At 27.9% G+C, this 20,000-nt stretch overlaps 1 protein-coding gene across 5 annotated transcripts in view; it reads right to left on the minus strand.

Annotated features, from left to right (window-relative positions):
• Window positions 1-20,000, minus strand: part of LOC124426154 (disco-interacting protein 2 homolog A) — a 66,935-nt gene that overhangs the window by 13,574 nt on the left and 33,361 nt on the right. For 4 of the 5 annotated variants that reach the window (XM_046967509.1, XM_046967506.1, XM_046967505.1 and 1 more), the window contains 5 exons: window positions 19,955-20,000; window positions 19,525-19,860; window positions 19,129-19,425; window positions 18,411-18,964; window positions 17,174-18,245 (listed from right to left, as the gene is read on the minus strand). The exon at window positions 19,955-20,000 is cut by the window's right edge and continues 341 nt beyond it. In XM_046967509.1, coding sequence (XP_046823465.1) covers window positions 17,993-18,245; window positions 18,411-18,964; window positions 19,129-19,425; window positions 19,525-19,860; window positions 19,955-20,000 — 1,486 coding nt within the window. In that variant the 3' untranslated portion in view covers window positions 17,174-17,992. Of the gene's footprint in view, window positions 1-17,173; window positions 18,246-18,410; window positions 18,965-19,128; window positions 19,426-19,524; window positions 19,861-19,954 lie in introns of those variants that run through there. The other variant, XM_046967504.1, reaches the window with a different exon arrangement.

The following is a 20,000-nucleotide window of genomic DNA, read 5'->3' on the forward strand; positions in this document are numbered from 1 at the left end:
ACATATACATATACATATATATAAATATATATATATATATATATATATGTATATATGCATACATATTCATATATATATCAATCGATTTATCACGATCATTTCATCCCCCTTTGCGTAATCTTTGAATATTTATCTTTCGTTTCACTCCCAGTAGTATTTTCTTCCAAATATTTTTATTTTTATTTTTTTATTCTTTTTCATTTTTTTTTTTTTTTACATGTATATAATCCCTTATAAAACCGTAATGATAAATTGTAATAAAAAAAAGGAGGAAGGATAAAATATAAAAAGAAAAAAAAAAGAAAAGAAAAAAAAATAATATAAAATAAAATGAAATATTTCTTATTACGAGATCAAATAATACTAATAGCCAATTCAATAGTAAACAATTTAACGATCGGAATATTATTCTTTCTCAATGGCGTCTTGGAAAAAAAAAAATTCCAAAGTCTCATTGTCAATGTTAATGATTTACAATTTAAATTTAAACGATAATCCTTTTTTAATTGAACGAATTATCTATAATGACGAAATACTCGTATACGTCATAAACGGGACCGGAGGGGGAGAGGAGGAGGGACGAATGGATCGATGGTTTCAATATTGTTATCTACGATACGAAAGTAATCGAACACGTTACGTATTTATTTTTTGAAAGGATAGAAAATAAATGTGATACTGCATACGTATTATCGTCGTTTAGAAAACATTTAGACAATTAGATCAAATTAGACAATTGAAACGTCATGTTTCAATTATTATACATAAACATTTTTATTTACCGTTAAGTAACAATGAGATTTCTAAACGTTTATTTTATAACATAGATTTAGAGGAAAAAAGAAAAAAAAAGAAAAAGAAAAAAAAGAAAAATATTTCAAATCACTTGAAAATTAAGATCAAAATTTTGAATTATTGAAAATTTCTAAGGAGAGAAAAAAAAAAAGAAGCCACGTAAACAAAGCAAGGAATTAAATTTAGAAAAAAAAGAAAAAAAAAAAAAGAAAAAGAAAAAAGAGAAAAGAAAAAGGAAAAAGGAAAAAAAAAAGAATGGAGAAAAAAAAATGCACACGAACATTCTCAAAGAAAATGTATGATCAAACATGAATGAATATTATGCAATCGATAAGATCTATAATTATAATATATGTAAAGAATAAAAAGAAAATAACAATTGAAAAAAAAGAAAAAAGAAAAAAAGAAAAAAGAAACAAAAAAAAAAAGAACTTCGAACAACTTAATGTTCGTCGAAATGAGCTTAGGAGATTAAAAGCAACGAGTTAGTATAGACGCAACCCTACACACCATATACAGATTATGATATTGCTGGCAGCTGTTAATTATTGAAGCATGATTCACCTTCATCGCGATACGAGAAATACACGGAAAAGATATTTTACGTCCGGCACGTTTCGAGTTACGAATACTATCTACGTTGCTAAAGCGAATTCCTCTTTTTTTTTTTTATTTTTTTTATTTTTTTTTTTTTTTATTTTTTTTGTATAATGTATATAAAAAAATAATCATTCTTTTATATACTCTAAAAACACATTCTCACAAATAGAAAAGATCGTTCTATTTCTGTTTACTTATCACGAAAGATCTCAATTAACGAGAAATGACGAGGAATACTTAATTTTATATACCTTACTAGTCGTTAAAAGCACGAAAGATTGTTTCTTATTTATTTATTCATTCATTTATTTATTTATTTATCGTCTCTCATAAATTTCAGACAACGATAACTCGATTTTCCTTCCTCATTGACAAAGAATAATGAACTATTCAGGATATAAAGAGACTACAATTAAATGAATAAAAGTCTATTAAAAGTTTGATCGATGTGTATTCTTGTGTACCTTTTCTTATATATCCTATCCCGTCGTATATATATAGGGTGATCCCAAAAAGTTCCAAGGTTGATTGAAAAATGATCTCTTTTTTTTTTCCTTTTTTTTGGACTAATTTTAAATCTCAAGTCATGAAACTACAGACATGGGATTATTTTTTTTTTTTTATTTTCTTTTTTTGAAAAAAGAAAGAAAAAGGAAATTGACAAAAAGAAGGCTGGAAAAAAAAAAAAAGGTAATTGATTTTCTTTCCTAAAGTCATCTAAAAACTTTTGATCTATACTATGTTTGGTCAACATATAGGTAACAAAAAAAAAAAAAAAAAAGGAGAGGGCGGAGAAAAAAGTTAAAATAATTATGTCGAACAAGAATATTCTTTTATTTCTTTCTTTTTTCTTTTTTGTTTAATCATTTACGAAGTATATATATATATATATATATCGAATAAATAAATAAATAAATGAATAAATAAGAGTAATAACACTTTTGAAAATTAAATTTCACTTAATTCGTAATAAAACATATATATCAATAGGCATATAATCTCGGTGTGGGATAGGGAAGAGGAATGAGGAGAGTGAGGGTGTGGAGACACACAAAAAAAAAAAAAAAGAAGAGAGAGAAAAAAAAAAGAAAACTTGATATCGCTGACTCAAATAAAACCGTCACGTTTTGTTGGGGAACACTGCTGATTATTTACTATTTATTGCCGACTACTACCGACGAGTTTTATTTCTCTACTCTTTTTCTCCCCCATCGAACAGTCAGGCTCTCTCTCTCTCTCTCTCTCTCTCTCTCTCTCTCACAATATAAGAATTTAATCCTATTATTATTTAGAAAGGATTATTCTAACATCGTAATATCGATTAGTCCGACGAATTATTTTATCTGTCACGAATGAAATAAGCCTTTTAGATCTTTTTTCTTTTTCTTTTCTTTTCTTTTATTTTTCATTTCCATAGGGAGTTAAAAAAAAAAAAAAAAAAAGAAAAATTCAGGACTCCTTCCAATTCGTTCATTTTTATTTTTTTTTAATTATTCTTTCTAAAAAAGAAATACATATATATATATATATATATATATATATATATATATATATATATATATATATATATATATATATATATATAAGATATTTCGAAATCGAAATGATAATTTATGAAATTCTAAAGTGTTCATTACTCGATGAAATATACATAAAGGTAATGTGAAACGTAGCGAAAGGAAATTATTTTTCGTGGCAACGTTGATGAGAGCCAAAGAATAAAGTGAAGTAGGGAACCAAAAAAAAAAAAAAAAAAAAAGAAAAAAAAGGGTGGGGTATGGACTACGCGCCAACAAATAAAACCCCTACGATATCGTTACCCTCTCTCGTCTATGTTCATGAAGCGAAAGAAGAGAAAGGAAAAGAAAAAAAGAAAAAAAAAAAAAAGATGAGGGATAAAAATAAAAAGATTAAAAAAGAATTAAGACAAATAAAATAAAGAATAAAAGAAAATAACTATTAATATGTCTTCGACATGAAATAATACACGTTCATAGAAAAGTAGAAAAAAAAGAGAAGAGAAGAAAAAAAAAAAAAGAAAAAGAAAAGAAAAGAAAGAAAGAAAAGTTAAAGTACACATATGAAACGTGAAAAGGAAGGACACATAAATCGAAGAATATTATTAATAATAAAAATGTATATATATATATATATATATTATTATTATTATTATTATTATTATTAAAGAAAATGTACATCCTAGAATGGATATCGATTTAACATCGTTGAACTTGTGCACTTTTCTTTTCTTTACCTGTGTCAATGTTAAGAGGGTAAAGTGTCATTCTGAAAGCCTGTCGGAGGGTCTAACGGAACGAGGACGTTTGTAAAGGGTAAGGAGGAAGCCTTGAAAGACGGTATCAAATCGACGTCTCCTTTATGTTGTTTTCTTTTCATCGAATATATCTGACGTATTTTTAAATAATAAATTAAACGAAAAATTAAATTAATAGTAATTTAAATTATTCTTATGATTACCACAAACCGCAAACGGAGGTTTGTTCGGGCACAGGTTAAAAAAAAAAAGAAAATATATATATATATATATGCATATACACACAGGCACACGCAAACACATGTATGTATGTATGTATGTATATATATGATAATAAGACTATTTCTCTCTCTATCTATCTTTCTCTATCTATCTATCTATCTATCTATATCTCTGTCACTCTTTTCCTTTCATTGAATTAACATATGCAAAATTAATCGAATATTTATCTCGTAAAAACAAACAGTGAACGTTTTTACGATAATTAGTATATTTGAAATTGATCAAAAAATTGTGGTTAGTGCAAAATTAAAATTTCAAATTAGAAAATTACAACACAGCGATAATATGAAAATAAAAAAAAAATATGTATATATATATATATATATAAATATTAATACGATAGATGTAGAAGGAAAAAATATTTCTTTAGGATAAATATAATATCATAGAGAAATATTCTCTATGATAGAAATATAAGATTGAGAATATTTCTCTATGACGAATATACGTAGTATCTTTAGAAGAAAAAAAAAAAAAAAAAAAAAAAAAAAAAACATAATAAAAATTTAGGTTAGAATAAGATTAAAATTTATATTTTGAAATTTTATTGAAAGAGATAGATAAAATGATAATTTAAATATAATATTATATAACACTATACTTTGATATCGAAATAATAAGAATTTAGGTTAATAAGTACTGGTAATAAAATGATAATTGAACATTTTAAAGTATGCGCAATAAGTGGATAATAAGTAAATATTTCAAGAGATATTAGAACGAAAAGTAACGAGAGTATGGTAGTTTTGCAAGATTTTTACGAGTTTTGTTATGCGATTGAGATATACTCTACCTGTTAAAACGACTAGCGAATCCACGTGTATGTATATATGTAAGTAAGATATTTTCTCGCTTTTATAAGATAAGCTCGGAATATTTCAAACGAGTTTCTCCACGTTTTCGACTTCTAAGATCATCTATCTTCTTTTCGTACGATCGGTAGCGTGTTATTATGGCGTTATAACTCGGCCTATAACCTAACGCACCGGCTATTTCATCTTTCATAACTGTCCGAGTTGTTCACATAACGTCGACGATATATGTATATATATATATATATATATATATATATATATGATGTACCTATATATATAATATATATATACATACACACAGATACACATATGTTTATAATGATACGCACGTGCGACGATAATCTTTCTGTTAAAAAGAATGAAAAGGTAACTGGTGCGAACTAGTTTCGTTATTTTTAAATAGCTTCGAATAAAAAACGAATTTTTTACGACGTAGAATTGGATTCGAAATATGGGACGTTGCCAAAAATTCCTAGATGGGCCAATAGTTTTCTTTATATTTTTATTTTTATTTTTATTTTTTTATTCTTTTATTCTTCTTCCTTTTTTTTTGTTTTGTTGTTTTTTTAACGGGAGATATAACTTTGAAATAATAATAATAAAAAAAAAAAAAAAAAAGAAAAAGAAAAAATGGTCTAAAAAAAAAGGTCGTAAAAGAGTAATCCGATTTTTTTTAAATCATCTGAAAACTTACGACTCGTTTTTTATTTATAGGGAAAGAAAAAAAAATGAATTTTATAGATAATATATCATTATCTAATAGAAATGAAGAATAGAAATTTATAACAATCGGTAATTAGATTTAACGAATCGTGAAAGAGGAATTTTGAAAGATATTTAACTTCGAATATTTTCAAGATAATAATTCTGATCTAACCTAAATAGGAATGAAAAAAAAAAAAAGAGAAAGGAGCCGGAACTATTTTATAAAGTTTCGTTATTATTAAGCTACTTTGAAAAATCATCGCTAATTTATCGTGAATCAAATTATAAATTATTATAGTAAATATTTACGATAGGTGTTAATTTTGATCTAACCTAAAAAAAAAAAAGTTGGGGAGGAGAAGCGGACGTCCATCATTTCATAGCGTTACGTTATTTTTTAAACAATTTCAAAAATCGTGTCATTTTGTCATCAATCAAATTATAAATCATTATTATTACTATTATTATTATTATTATAAATATTTGTCATTGGATGATCGTATTATTCATACTCGGATATATGTCTTTTTAAAAATAATAGCTTTAACCTAAACGTTCCTCCCCACTAAAACCCGAAAACTAAACCGAAAGATGAAGAAGAAGAAGGAGAAGGAGTAAAAGGCGACGAAGCAGATTTTAAAATAGATTTTCGAGCGTGCGTTATTGTCGATTTAAGAGCAATGTGTGCGTACGTACAATCTACGTATGTATATTCACGAGAAAGATATTTCTATTTCAACGTATAAAATATATACGTTCATATTTCTTTGATACACAAAAAAAAAGTCTAAACCTGTTTTTAGAAAATTACATTTATTCCAAAAATCATAAAACAAAACCAAAAAAAAAAAATAATAATAATAATAATAATAAAGCTTTAAAAAAAATGATTCACAATTTGTGATAGTTTGCGATAGAGTGAAACATAAGTGTAAAAAATAGAGGTTAAAAACGTCGATATCTTAAAAAAAAAAAAAAAGGAAAAAAAATTAATAATAATAATAATAATAATAATAATAATAAATAAATAAATCGTGATAAACAAAAAAATCTATCGAAAAAAGCGGGTCACAGTAATTTGAATATCCCGCCAAATTTCTCTCTCTCTTTTACTATTCCGATTTTATAGTGTATATGCGTACTTAAAAAAAGAAAAAAAAAAAAAGAAAAGAAAAAAAAAAAGAGCAATCACTATATCCCGGAATATTATTTCTTATCGTACGCACAAATCAAAGATAAAAAATTATCTAGTTCCGTTGAATACTCGCTGGCCGTCGTCAACCACATTGCAAACACACACATACACACATGCACGCGCCCCACCACCACATATAATAATACGTGTGTACGTAGAAACGTAAAAGTTTTTTCTTTGTCCCTCCCCCCACCCTTCCAATCCCTCTAACACATTTCGCGCGCAACATGTCGAAGAAACTTGATACGCGATCCTTTTTACATAAAGCAATAAAGTATATATATATATACGCGAATTATATATATATATATATATATATATATATACATCACACGTATTACATATATATATATATATATATATGTTATATATATAGACACCTATCTTCCCCGAAAAAGGAATGGTTTCTAACCGTATCAACAAGTAGCTTTTAAAGGTGTTAGAGAAATGTAACAGTTATGTTTCCTCTATATAGATACGCATTCACAAATAGTACAAATATATCAAACATTATGATAATAATTTACACATAAGTAATATAACGTTAACAAAATTTACGTTGCGTGCGCATGCGCACACATGTCGTTCACGTTCTTAGAAAATATTACGCGGCAAAATAATAGTGTTTGATTGGTAGGAGGAAAAAAAAAAGAAATCTAATAATAAAAAAGAAAGAGAGAGAGAGAGAGAGATCGTAATTAGTTCGAAATTAAACGAATATCCAATTTGCAATGAATTTGAAGAAAAATTAATACGCCAATCTAGCAGTGAAATTTTTCCTTACTAAAATAAACAACAAAGAAATGGCGTACTATATCTATCTTTCTCGATCTCACGCTCTTCCGATTTAACACTGATTCTCTCTCTCTCTCTTTCTCTCTTTCTCATTCTCTCATTCTCTTTTCGATGAAACACAATACACGGAAACGTGTAAAGCGATAATTTCGTTTTTTTTAACGTTTTTACTCACCTTTGTTCCAAATCGATTCCTCGTTGCGAGCCGTTCCTCTAGACAGCGTGGCTCAAAGAGACGAAAAGAAAGAAAGAAAGAAAGAAAGAAAGAAAGAAAGAAAGAAAGAGAAAGAAAGATAGATAGATAAATAGATAGATTAATGTGTATGACAAAGATGCTTCGATTCTTCCCTCTCTCTTTCTCCTAATCTATATATCACACTCTCTTTAATTCTTTCTCTCTCTCTCTCTCTCTCTCTCTCTCTCTCTCTCTCCTTTCCTTTCTTCTCACTTCTTACTTTAAAGTCATTTTGTTTCAATCTACCGTTTTACTTTTCAATGATACAAACTAATACTCTTCTTTTATCCTTTCTTCTTTTTTCCCTCTCTCTCTCTCTCTCTCTCTCTCTCTCTCTCTCTCTCTCCCTCTCTTTCTCTCTTTCTGTCTTATCCCCCGCGATATCACGTTTTTCCTTTTCGAAGTTTTTCGAAAGAAATTAGTTATTACAGCGAAACTAGTAACAATATTAAGAGAGAGAGAGGGGGAGCAAAAAAAAAAAAAAAGAAACAGAAAATATTAACGAGAAACTGAATCTACGAACGCGTAATAAACTACCATCGCCAACAGACCGGTCTGAACTGGTCGGCTTAAAGAAGAAGCGTTGGTCGCCGGGCACGACTTCCCTTGGGAAACATTCTCTCTCTCTCTCTCTCTCTCTCTCTCTCTCTTTCTCTTTCTTTCTCTCTCTTTCTTTCCTTCTCTATCTATCTCTGTCTATCTCTCTCGTACTCGTTCGTTCTTATATATTCTCTCTCTCTCTCTCTTTCTCTTTCTTTCACTCACTCTCTCTCTCTCTCTCTCTCTCTTTCTCTCATATACTGTCTTGCTTTCTCTTGTTATTTTCTTCTTTTCTTTCTCTTACTTCCTTCAGGGTTGGCACTCGCAGAAGAAAAGAAAAATAAAAAGAAAAACAAAAAGAAATATATATATACATATATATATATATAAATATAGAATGTACATATTCTTGTAAAAGGAATCAAATTGTTATGAATTATCAGTAACACTACGTTAGTCATTAAACGATTCGATATTAATATTTATTAATTATATATATATATATATATATATATATATATATATATATATTATTAGAAATATATCGAATATATATATTTATATATATATATATGTATACATATACGTATATATATACACCATTAGAAACATATATCACATATATATATATAAATATGTGTGTGTGTATGTGATTCTATTCGAAAGGAACACGAAGAAAGATTTGTTTTCTATTCTTGTGTACATCACGTGCATTATTACGTGGGTTATATTATGTCGTTTACGTGTCATTCGTCTGCTTGCTTGCCTGCATGCATGCATTCATTCATGCATGCGTGCGTGCGTGCATGCGTCCGTGCGTGTATGTGCGTGAACGTTGTGTGTGTGTGTGTGTGTGTGTGTGTGCTCTTTACAATATGGCCGTCGGAAGCATTGAAATTCTAAATTCCTTTATCTGATTGGTTCACCTTGGGATGTAAGTGTTTTCTTTTTCTCCTTTTTCTTTTTCTTTATTGTTCTTTTTTTTTTTTTTTATTTTCTCGAGCTTACGAAAAAATTATCACCAAAAAGTAATTCGAAGATATTAGAATATATTATTAAAGGATATTGTTCTTTTGGATTGACTTCGTCATCGTATTTCTTTAGATAATTAATTCCATTGTATATAATCGTTTACCCATGTATGTATGTATGTATGTATGTATGTATGTATGTATGTATGTATGTATTTATCTATTCGCGCTGATGTTTCCGGGTGATGCGTATGAATATTTATGTCAAAGTTATGTAAATTTATTCTCTCATTGAATTCGTTCTTTTCTAATAAACAGGTATTAATGCATTATTGTACTCGATCGTGCGTCTCGAAATATTTTTTACCCAAGTGAAAATTCGAAAATGCAAACATACGTAAAATTGTCGTTGACGAGAAATTCATAAGTATAACTATGTTTGCACGTACATAATTACATCGTATATACATCGTGTGTGTGTATATATATATATATATATATATATATATATATATATATACATGTATATATATATATGCAAACACGAATAAATCTGTAAATAAGAAAGAATATTATTTCTTAACTTAGAATTTGTTTAGAAAGTGCTAAGAAATATTTTTTCGTTAAACGCAAGTGCGTTAAAGCCGACATATAAATATATACTTTACTTAACGAACGTAAGTACGTTAACATAACATATATTTACTCGAAGAAAATCAAAATAAAGGTTAGCATTTATGCTAACGCGCGCGCCCATATCCGTAAGTTTAAATCGGATTAGGATTGCTCGTTCGATAAAAAAACGTCAAGTTAGAAAAAATTTCTAAATTAAATTAATCCATCCTATTGTCCTAACGTTTACTTGATAATAACTTTTTTACTTTTTTTGCTTTCTTTTACCTAAGGAAAAAAAAAACGAAAAAAAAAAAATAAATAAATAAACCAAAAGATTTGTTTATCATTAATCTTATATTGAATTTAAAAAATTATGATAAATTATATCTTGTAAGGGGGTGGTGGGGCGTAAGGGGTTAAAGAAAAAGAAAAAAAGAAGAAAAAAAAAAAGAAATGATTACACATTTATGCATTTACGTACATACGTATGTGCATGTACATATGTACACCATATATATATACACATACACATAAACATACACATACACATACACACACGCACGTACGTACGTACACGTACATAATATATATGTACGTACGTTAATGTACGCTGGGTTTAAACAAAAAAAAAAAATACAGTGATTGTAAAAATGTACATTACGTTTATTAATTAATGACGGGTTCGCAGTGTGCGTCACGATGCACCTTACGAAATATCAAGTGAATTACAAAGAGGCGCTAGTGGTTTAACGTATCACCTAAAGGGGGAGCGCCATACGAATTGATAGATCATTGGAGGGGGAAAGCTGATGGAGGGGAGGTATGGTAAGAGGATATAAAAGGGGAAATACGAATGCAGCCGTCGATATTAATAATAACAATAATAATAATTAATAATAATAATTAACGGCTAATTCGAATTCGCCTTTTTTTTGTATATATATATATATATGTATATATATATACACGTATGTATGTATATGTATATGTATATGTATGTATGAATATATGAATATATGTATATGTATGTATGTATGTATGAATATATGAATATATGTATATGTATGTATGTATGAATATATGAATATATGTATATGTATAAAAAAAAGATATAAAATAAAAGAAAAAAAGAAAAAGAAAAAAAAAAAAAAGAAAAGAGAAAAGATAGCTCGTTTTTAGTGATATCGTTATTTTAGTAATTATTTGTTTTTCTTTAATTCGTCTTTTTCGTTAATTTAAAAACAAGGCCAAATATAAAAACAACAAGCAAAATAGAAATAAACGATGAAAGACGACAAGGGAATTAAGAGGGATGATTTTTTGTTAAATGTTTTGTTAGATGTAAAGAGGGTGGGTTGTGGGAAAAGGGTGTTTTGATGATTACGTATGAGGAGGAAACGATGAATACGCGAATGTCGTTAATTATTCTTATTTTTTTTTTTCGATACAAGCATAGAGCTATTACGGCTTTCTTTTTTATGATAGCAAACCGTTTTTACTTGTTACTTCGTGATATTTTATTACTATTATTATTATTATTATTATTATTATTATTTATATATATATCTTATATAATAATTATATTCATATTTATATATATCTATTTATATATATATATATATATATTTATTTACGAATAATATGTTTATATATATATATATATGTATATATATATATATATATATATATATATATATATATATATATATATATATATATATATATATAAATATATTTATATTTTAACGTAAAAACTATATATATCGTAGGTTAGTAACTTCTAACGCGGGGATAAAAGGGGACGGGATGGTGTAGGGGTTGTTGGTAATATATACACAGCCTTGGACCGTTGCTTCTTTATCTGGTCCAGATTTTCTTTTTCATTTTTTTTCTTTTCTCTTTTTTTTTTTTTTCTAATTCGTTCTTTCGTTATGTTTAAATCTTCGCGCGCTTATGTGCGACGATAATGATAATAGAATTATATCGATGGGTAATAATGACGATGTCGACGATGACGATGACGATGACGATGACGATGACGTCGATGACGTTGACAGAAGAGGAATGGTCTTAGCGAATGGTGAAAGGCAAAATGGGATTGGGGGGTGGTTTTGGGAAACTTATGATCGCTTTCTTTTTTTCTCTCTTTTTTCTCCCTTTTTTCTTTTTTTGTTTTTTTCCTTTTTTCAGTTTCTTCTCTCGACGAAACTCGTATTATTATTAATATTATTATTATTATTATTATTATTATTATTACTATTATTATTATTATTATTATTATTATTATTATTATTTTTATATTTTTTTTTCTTTTTTTCGTTTTTTTTTCTTAGGTCGGATCAGGCTCGTTAATAAGAAGTGTGTTTTGTGACTGACGACTAATAATCGTTGACAACATAATATTGTTGACAATTAATTATGTATCATCTCTCAGAGGAAATTTAACTAGAAACTAGTGTTATTAACATTTATACATAATACAATCAAGTGTGCATCTCTCGCATGCATGGCCCTATTCGCTCCCCCTCTCAACCATATGTTTTTTTTTGTTTCCTTCCTTTAGTTTTTTTTTTTTTTTATAATTATTAATATTAATGTTGTTATTATTATTATTATTATTATTATTATTATTATTATTATTATTATTATTATTATTATTAATGTTATTAAGAATTAGATCGTACTATGAGCTTTGTTATGGCTGATCGTTGAATGTTAAAAAGAATATATATATATATATATATGTGTGTGTGTGTGTGTATATATATATATATGTATATATAAAAAGAAACATATTTTTGCAAAAAAATAAGCAACACGTTTAATATAAATAATTCCTTGTTCGAGAACATCAGTCTCTTCTATCTCTCTAACGTTCTATCTTTTTAACGTAAAGAATAAGTATTATTTGAACGATAATATTATTATAAATATATTATCTAATTATTAAGACACATAAGTTCACGATATATAATCGTACGAATATTAATTAGTTCCAAAACAAATTGAGATGCTTACGAAGTTTCTACTGCGCATGGAAATAAATTAACAAAAGAAAAGAAAAAAAAAAAGGAAAGAAAAGGAGAGAGAGAGAGAGAGAGAGTGAGAGAGAAAGAGAAAAGAAAAAAAAATCATGATTATTTCAATCAATCTAATTAATCCAATTGATTGACTAATTAATTTTCTACTGTTCGTTTTTATGAAAAGAAAAAAAAAAAAAAAGAAGATTATCATGATTATTTTAATCAACCCCTAATTAATCAATTATATTTTTATTGTTCGTTTCTATAGAAAAATGAGTGGAGGGTCAGAAGGAGGAGGATAGGGGGGCGGGGGAGAGGGTTGAAAGTTGTCGGGGATGAGGGGGATGATGGTAATCTATTAAATCAACTGAAGTAACGTTCCTTCAAAGGGAATAATCGATAATTAATGTTAATGGAAATATTAACGTAGCGAGACAAAGAAAGAAAGAAAGAAAGAAAGTAAGAACGAAAGAAAAAAAGAAAGATAAGATTATTTTTTTCTTGTTTTTTTTTTGTTTTTTCTTTTTTTTTTTTTTTTTCTTTTTCCATATTCGATCGCTACATTATTTATACAAGAAACATTTTCTTTTTTTTTTTCTTTTTTTTTTCTTTTTTCCCCCGTGCAATTGCATTAAACGGATCGCGAGCTGACATGGCACGAATATGTATATAAATACATATGTATGTGTTTAGGTATGTATCTTAATTAAAAACGTGATTAATAATACGAATTAATCGTACTGGATGAAACGTTTCTCATTTTGTTAATTTAAAGATGAAGAAGCTAGAGATGAAAGGATGAGAAGGATTAGAGAAGAAAGAAAATTAACAAAACAAAACAAAAAAAAAAAAAAAAAAAGAAAAAAAATTAAAAAAGGAAAGAATCTAAGAAAAATCCTAATGGTTTTCTATTCCATTTGTATTTACAAAGTTATTGGCATAAACGACCCGTTTAATGTTTCCTGTATTATTAATTACATTTCTCTCTTTTCTTTTTTTTTTTTTTTCGTAACACGTTCATGCACTATGCTTGAAGCTGTTTTTCTTTTCTTTTTCTAATTGTTAATAATGAATTCTTGCTTCTTCATCTTTAACTTATATAACTTTTAAGCTTAAATAACTTTTACGCTTGTTAGATCGTCAAACCTTTTCTAATCGTTCAGAATAATAATAATAATATTAATAATATTAATAATATTAATAATAATAATAATAATAATAATAATAATAATATAATATAATATAATAAATTTATCGATGTATCTCTTATTAAGAAAAAGAAAAAAAAAATATATATATATATATAATAAAAAAATAAAAAACAAATCAGAAGAAACGATTTTCAATCGTTAAGTATTTCGTTATGTAATTATTATACGGGGTACGAATTTTTTTTCTAATTCATCTATTATATGCGTTGATAAATAAATATATATATATATATATATATATATATATATATATATTTATTTATTTGTTAGAATACGTATATCTGACAATTAATAATAATACGAAATATATTCTTGAGAACGATGACACGTTTAACATGTCGTACACATGTCGTAGAATATATATATATATATACATATACATATATGTATGTATATATATCCCTCTTTAAAATAAGAATATAAAATTATAAAACTATCAACAAATATACATTATATATCGTTATTTAGAAAAACCTTTCGAGAGAATAGAGAGATAAAAGTTTCTAAGAAGATTAAAAAAAAAAAAAAAAAAAAAAAGAAAGAAAAAAACTATGGCGTGCTGAGAGAAAAACATTTTGATTAATATACCGGATGTGCGTCAGTCAACTTTTTTCTCAAGCGCAAAAAAATGTAAAACTTTTTTTTTCCTCGTTAGTTTATAATAAAAAGAAGCTTAAAATTTTTTTTTTTTTTTTTCTACATTAGATTCGTTTCTATCCGTCTGCCTTTTTTCAGATTGTCCAAAATGTTCTATAGGCCCATGTTGTTTCTTTCTCAATCGTTTTTTCTTTTTCCTTTAATTTTAATTTTTTTTTCCTTTCAAATTCTTGTAGATCCTTTATTACAGTTCAGGATTGTTATTTCGATATAGAGATTTTCGAATTGGCATTAATAGAAAATAATCGCGTGAAAAAGGATTTCTTCAAAAGTTATCCAAAAAAAAAAAGAAAAAAGAAAGAGCTAAAGTAAACGTTAATTTAAAAAACGTTAAATTAAAAATTTTCTTTCACGTTAATTTACAAATTCCGAAGTTTTCGTCGTCGCTATCACCACTTTTGCGATAGCATTATCCGATGAAAAATATTTGTATGAAAAATAAACGGCAAACAAAAAGGATTAAAAAAAGAAAAAGAAAAAAAAATGAAAAAAGAAAGAAAAAAAAAAGGAAAATAAAAAAGAAATATGACCAGACAATTACATAATATAAAGTATTTGACTTTTTCTTTTTTAGTTATTTTGTACACTCTTAGTATGCGTTATTATTGTAAAATGTTTCGAAGGTTGACTCTAATATTGCATACTTAGTAATTATACATTTTGACAGCAATATATTACGGCTGTACTTAATAAACCGATTTAAAGTGTCCTCGAAATTTATGATTATGAAGAGATAAAAAAAAAAAACAAAAAAAAAAAAAAAAAAAAAGTAAAAAAAGATATATAATAAATAAATAAATAAATAAATAAAGAAGAAAAAAAATCTAATGAATTGAAGTCTGTGTGTTCGATGAGCGAATTTTTTTTTTTTTTTTCCAATGCAAATCTTAGTAAAAAATAGCTGTCATAAATGTATTGTCATTTCATTACTTTTCTTTCTTTCTTTCTTTTTCTTTTTTTTTTTCTTTTTCTTTTTCTTTTCTTCGTAATCCAGTCTCTCTCTCTAAAGCCGATGTATAATTTTTTTTTAACAGCACGCAATAAACCATTTCTTTTCTTTTTTTTTCTTTTCTTTTTTTCTTTCACCCCGTTCTTTCTTTTCTTTCTTTCCTTTTGACAAAATGAAAAATTTCAACGTCGAATCGTAAAGCACAGATAAGTGGTCATATGCGCGAAGATGATTCTTATTATTTTTGTTTGTTTCTTTTTTTGCTTTTTTCTTTTTTCTTTTTTTTTTCCTTTTCGTTTTTTGTCCCTCACTTTCCTTTGCTCTTACTATCTCACATACATACACAATACTTTTCTCTAATCGTAATATGAAACGCGAGTACTTGCGTTACTTTTAACTACGTAAGACGAAGATTATGATTTCGTTGCGCTTAAATTCATAATTATAATTATCATTAGCAATCATGTACTACTTGATATAAAAAGAATGGGCCAAAGGTTTCTTTTGGTTATATTTAAAAATTAACTTTTAATTTTATTTTTTCTTTTTTTTTTTTTTTTTCTTTTTATTTTATTTTATTTTCTATCGCATAATTAGAACAAGCCGAGCTTGCAGATAGAACTAGATTGAGGAGAAAAAAAAAAGAAAAAAAAAAAAAAAAAAAAAAAAAAGAAAAAAAAAAAAAACAAATAGACTAAACAATTTCGAAATTGAAATGGATAATAGATCGATTTTTAAAAATTACATTTGGGAAACTTTTGGCCCAATCTGTACACTTGCGTACTCGTCATATTATTTAAATACAAATCGGATGAATGGTTTATAAGAGGATTGTTATTATCGTCGTTAATTATTACAAGTCTAAAAATAGATATCACACTTTCAATGCAAAACGATTCTTAATAAGTTCATTGCGCGCTGTATGGATTTGGTTTCTTTTTTCCCCTTTTCTTTCTTTTTTTTCTTTTTCATACTTTTTTTTCCTTTTTTTTTCCTTTTTTTTTTTTTTCCAATGCAGTAGTTATAAAGATCGATTTTATATACCACATAAAAAATTGTTTAATATTGTGCGCAATTCAGCTTAATACAATCCCATCTTCTACTTCTTCTTCTTCTTCTTCTTCTTCCTTCTCCTCTTCTTCTTTTTCTTCTACTTTTCTTGCATTTTGTTATCTTTTATTTTCGTTAGTTTTCCATTTCATATATATATATATATATATATATATATATATATATATATATATGTATATATATATATCTATAGATGGATTACTATATTTGAATAATTTTTCTTGGATTTTTTCTTTTTCCTCTTTTTTTTTCCCCTTTCTTTTTTTCTTTTCTTTTCTTTTAATTCTCATCGTGATATCTAAACGTTAGTAATATTAGAACAATAGCGGGCTATTTATAGAAGGTTGCAAAGATTCATATTTCATATATGCAATGGAAAGAAAGAGAGTGGGGGAGAGAGAGAGAGAGAGAGAGAGAGAGAGAGAGAAAGAGAGGGGGGAGAGAGAGAGAGAGAGAATATCTTATTTTTCGATGTAACAAAAGTGAAAATTATAAATTGTAAATAATAATAACAATAATATCGAAAATAATTTAGAAAGTATGTGTTAAATTCTCTCGATCAAACTTATTTTCTAAACGTTCGCTTGAAAATTCAGTCCATAAATATATATATATATATATATATATATATATATATATATATATATATATATATAAATAGCAAAGTTAATATATTATCGCAGATATTAGTTGTACCAATGTACAAGCGCTCACTATCCTTTCGAAAGTCGTAGATGGGAACAAAAAAATCTTATTACATCGTTTGTAATAATGTTAAATGATTGAACGATGTTCAAGAATATCCGGTTATAAGAACAATCAAATTATGGAATATCATGGATTTTTCTTTTTTTCTTTTATGTGCGTGTATATGTGTATATATATGTGTGTGTGTGTGTGTGTGTGTGTGTGTGTGGCAGTTCAGTTGCAAAACTTCGGAATATCTCCGTTAGCGCATTTTTTGTTTTTGTTTTTTTTTTTTTTGTTTTGTTCATATACATATACATGTACATATACATATACATATACATATATATATATATAACGCTTGTCCGTAAAAAAAAAAAAAAAATCTAAAATTTAGCGTACGATAGTGCACGCACTTATATAATCACGTTCGTTCACGATCATTGGTGGTCGTCATGTGTCTTGTACGTATTTAAAAAAATATTAACAATGGCAATATAGATGTATAAACTATGCGGACAAGCATTCCAACTTCAACGTAACATAATTCTATTATCTTGTTGCACAGCGTTCACATGTTATAGGCTACATAAATTGGGTCAAGTTGATCGGCAAGAAATCCATCGCGCAAATGCATCCGTTGTTTCTCACCTCTCGAGTTGATTGGAACTACACCAGGATCAACTACTACAACGACGCCTACTACCAAATGATGTTCTTCCAAAACAGCGCTAGTAACTAGTGCCACTAAATCGAGAGCTTCACTTTCACTTCCATCGAGCTCGACCACTACTACTAACAGATTAGTCCACGTAAACACGGCGCTGTGAAAACAAATTAACATTTATTTATTTCTTTGTTTGTTTATACGAGCTTCGTATATGATAATAATAATGGAACGTACGAGGTAGAAAAATAAAAAAATAAAAAAAAAAAAAAATACCAATAACAATAACGGACATTATTTACGCACGAAGCCGTATACTTACCATTCGGCGATTTTTTTATGACATCTCATAACACTGTTTTCAATGTCAATTGGATGATATCGCATGCCCCTAAGTAAAATGGCTTCGTCGAGTGCACCGACCACGAAAACAGCGTCATGTAATTCGGCGTCACCGGGTACAAGATCGGCTTCGGATGCAGAAGTATCACCGGGAACATCACTAATAACAGACTGTTGTACGCTTTCAGTCCGTCGAAGAAAACCAAGATAACCGGTCCTGGCATAAACCTCATTGGTATTTCCTGTTACAAGGCGTGCATTGAAATGATCGGCATAATCAGTTTCGTCCCCATAAATCGTGAAATAACCGCTGGCATTGTGAGCCGATTGAACCCATATTTCTCCTAGATGAGAATCGCCGCATTGCCCTTTTGTTTCTGGATTGGCTATGATAACTTTTACACCAGGTAACAATTTTCCAGATTCCATTAGACAGAGAGAATGTGGACTGCCTCTTTCGACGAGAGAAACACGGTCGTTTCGTAATGCTCGTAGGTCCACGTATACCGTTGATGGTTCTGGACTAGATGCTCCCTTTATTTATTTATTTTTTTTTTTTTTTTTTAAATAAAAATTCATATTATCCAATAAGCATCAATTGTCATATTGATATTGGAGTATCTATTTTTTTTTCTTTTTTTTTTTTCCCTCTTTTTCTTCATAAGAGGATTTACAGGATTAAATAAAAAAAATCTTACCTGAAGACAAATGGCAGTATTAACTCTACATCCGAATGACGTTGAAACCGCACGTGGACTTAATCCAAGAGCGGAAAATAATTTACTGAAGCTCGTAGTCAAAGCTATTCGTGGTCTCTCCTCAGCAACTACGACGCAAGTTCTTACGCAGGCCAAACTAACGCCACGTGCTTTAAGAGCATGAACCGAGGAACCCAAGCCTTTTGTGCACAACTCCATAACACCATATGAGCAAAATGTATCCCTTACTCTAGATTGGCTAACAGCTGATAACCAAAGGGCTGGATTTGCTTCCACCTTATATTGTTATAAAGATATGACATTATCAAAGAGGATAATTATATAAATAAAATAAAATGTGATGATTATTTTAAGGTATATTAAAGATATCTTTACCTCGGACGGTGGTATTAAAATGGAATGATGTCCGCTGTATATACTGCTTAAACACCAAAGGGCAAATCCAAGACCAGAATATGGATCTAAACATAGAGCAATATGTCTCGAAGGATACAATTCGCATGCAAGTTTCATAGCACGGCACAACGATGTTACTGCCGCATGAGACATTTTAATGCCAGCCAACATGCCCGTAGTAGAGACACTGAAATCCAAGTAAGCCAACATTTCCGCTGTAGGTGCACGATACATAACCGGAAGCTTCTTCTTTGGCATGTCATCCATATCGAGAATCGTTGGCCAACTTTTCACCTCGATAACATTATTAGCTTCCTAATTTAGATAAATAACGTAAAAGAAAAACAAAGTTCAAAGATTTTTAACGACGAGAAGAGTGATAGATAAATTTACTATTGCCATTCCTTACTTTAGTCTTTAGAAGTTTCATAATGTTTTGATTCGTCAGTACGAGT

Source organism: Vespa crabro, chromosome 8 (genome assembly GCF_910589235.1).
Source record: "Vespa crabro chromosome 8, iyVesCrab1.2, whole genome shotgun sequence".
NCBI classification, from domain to species: Eukaryota; Metazoa; Arthropoda; class Insecta; order Hymenoptera; family Vespidae; genus Vespa; species Vespa crabro.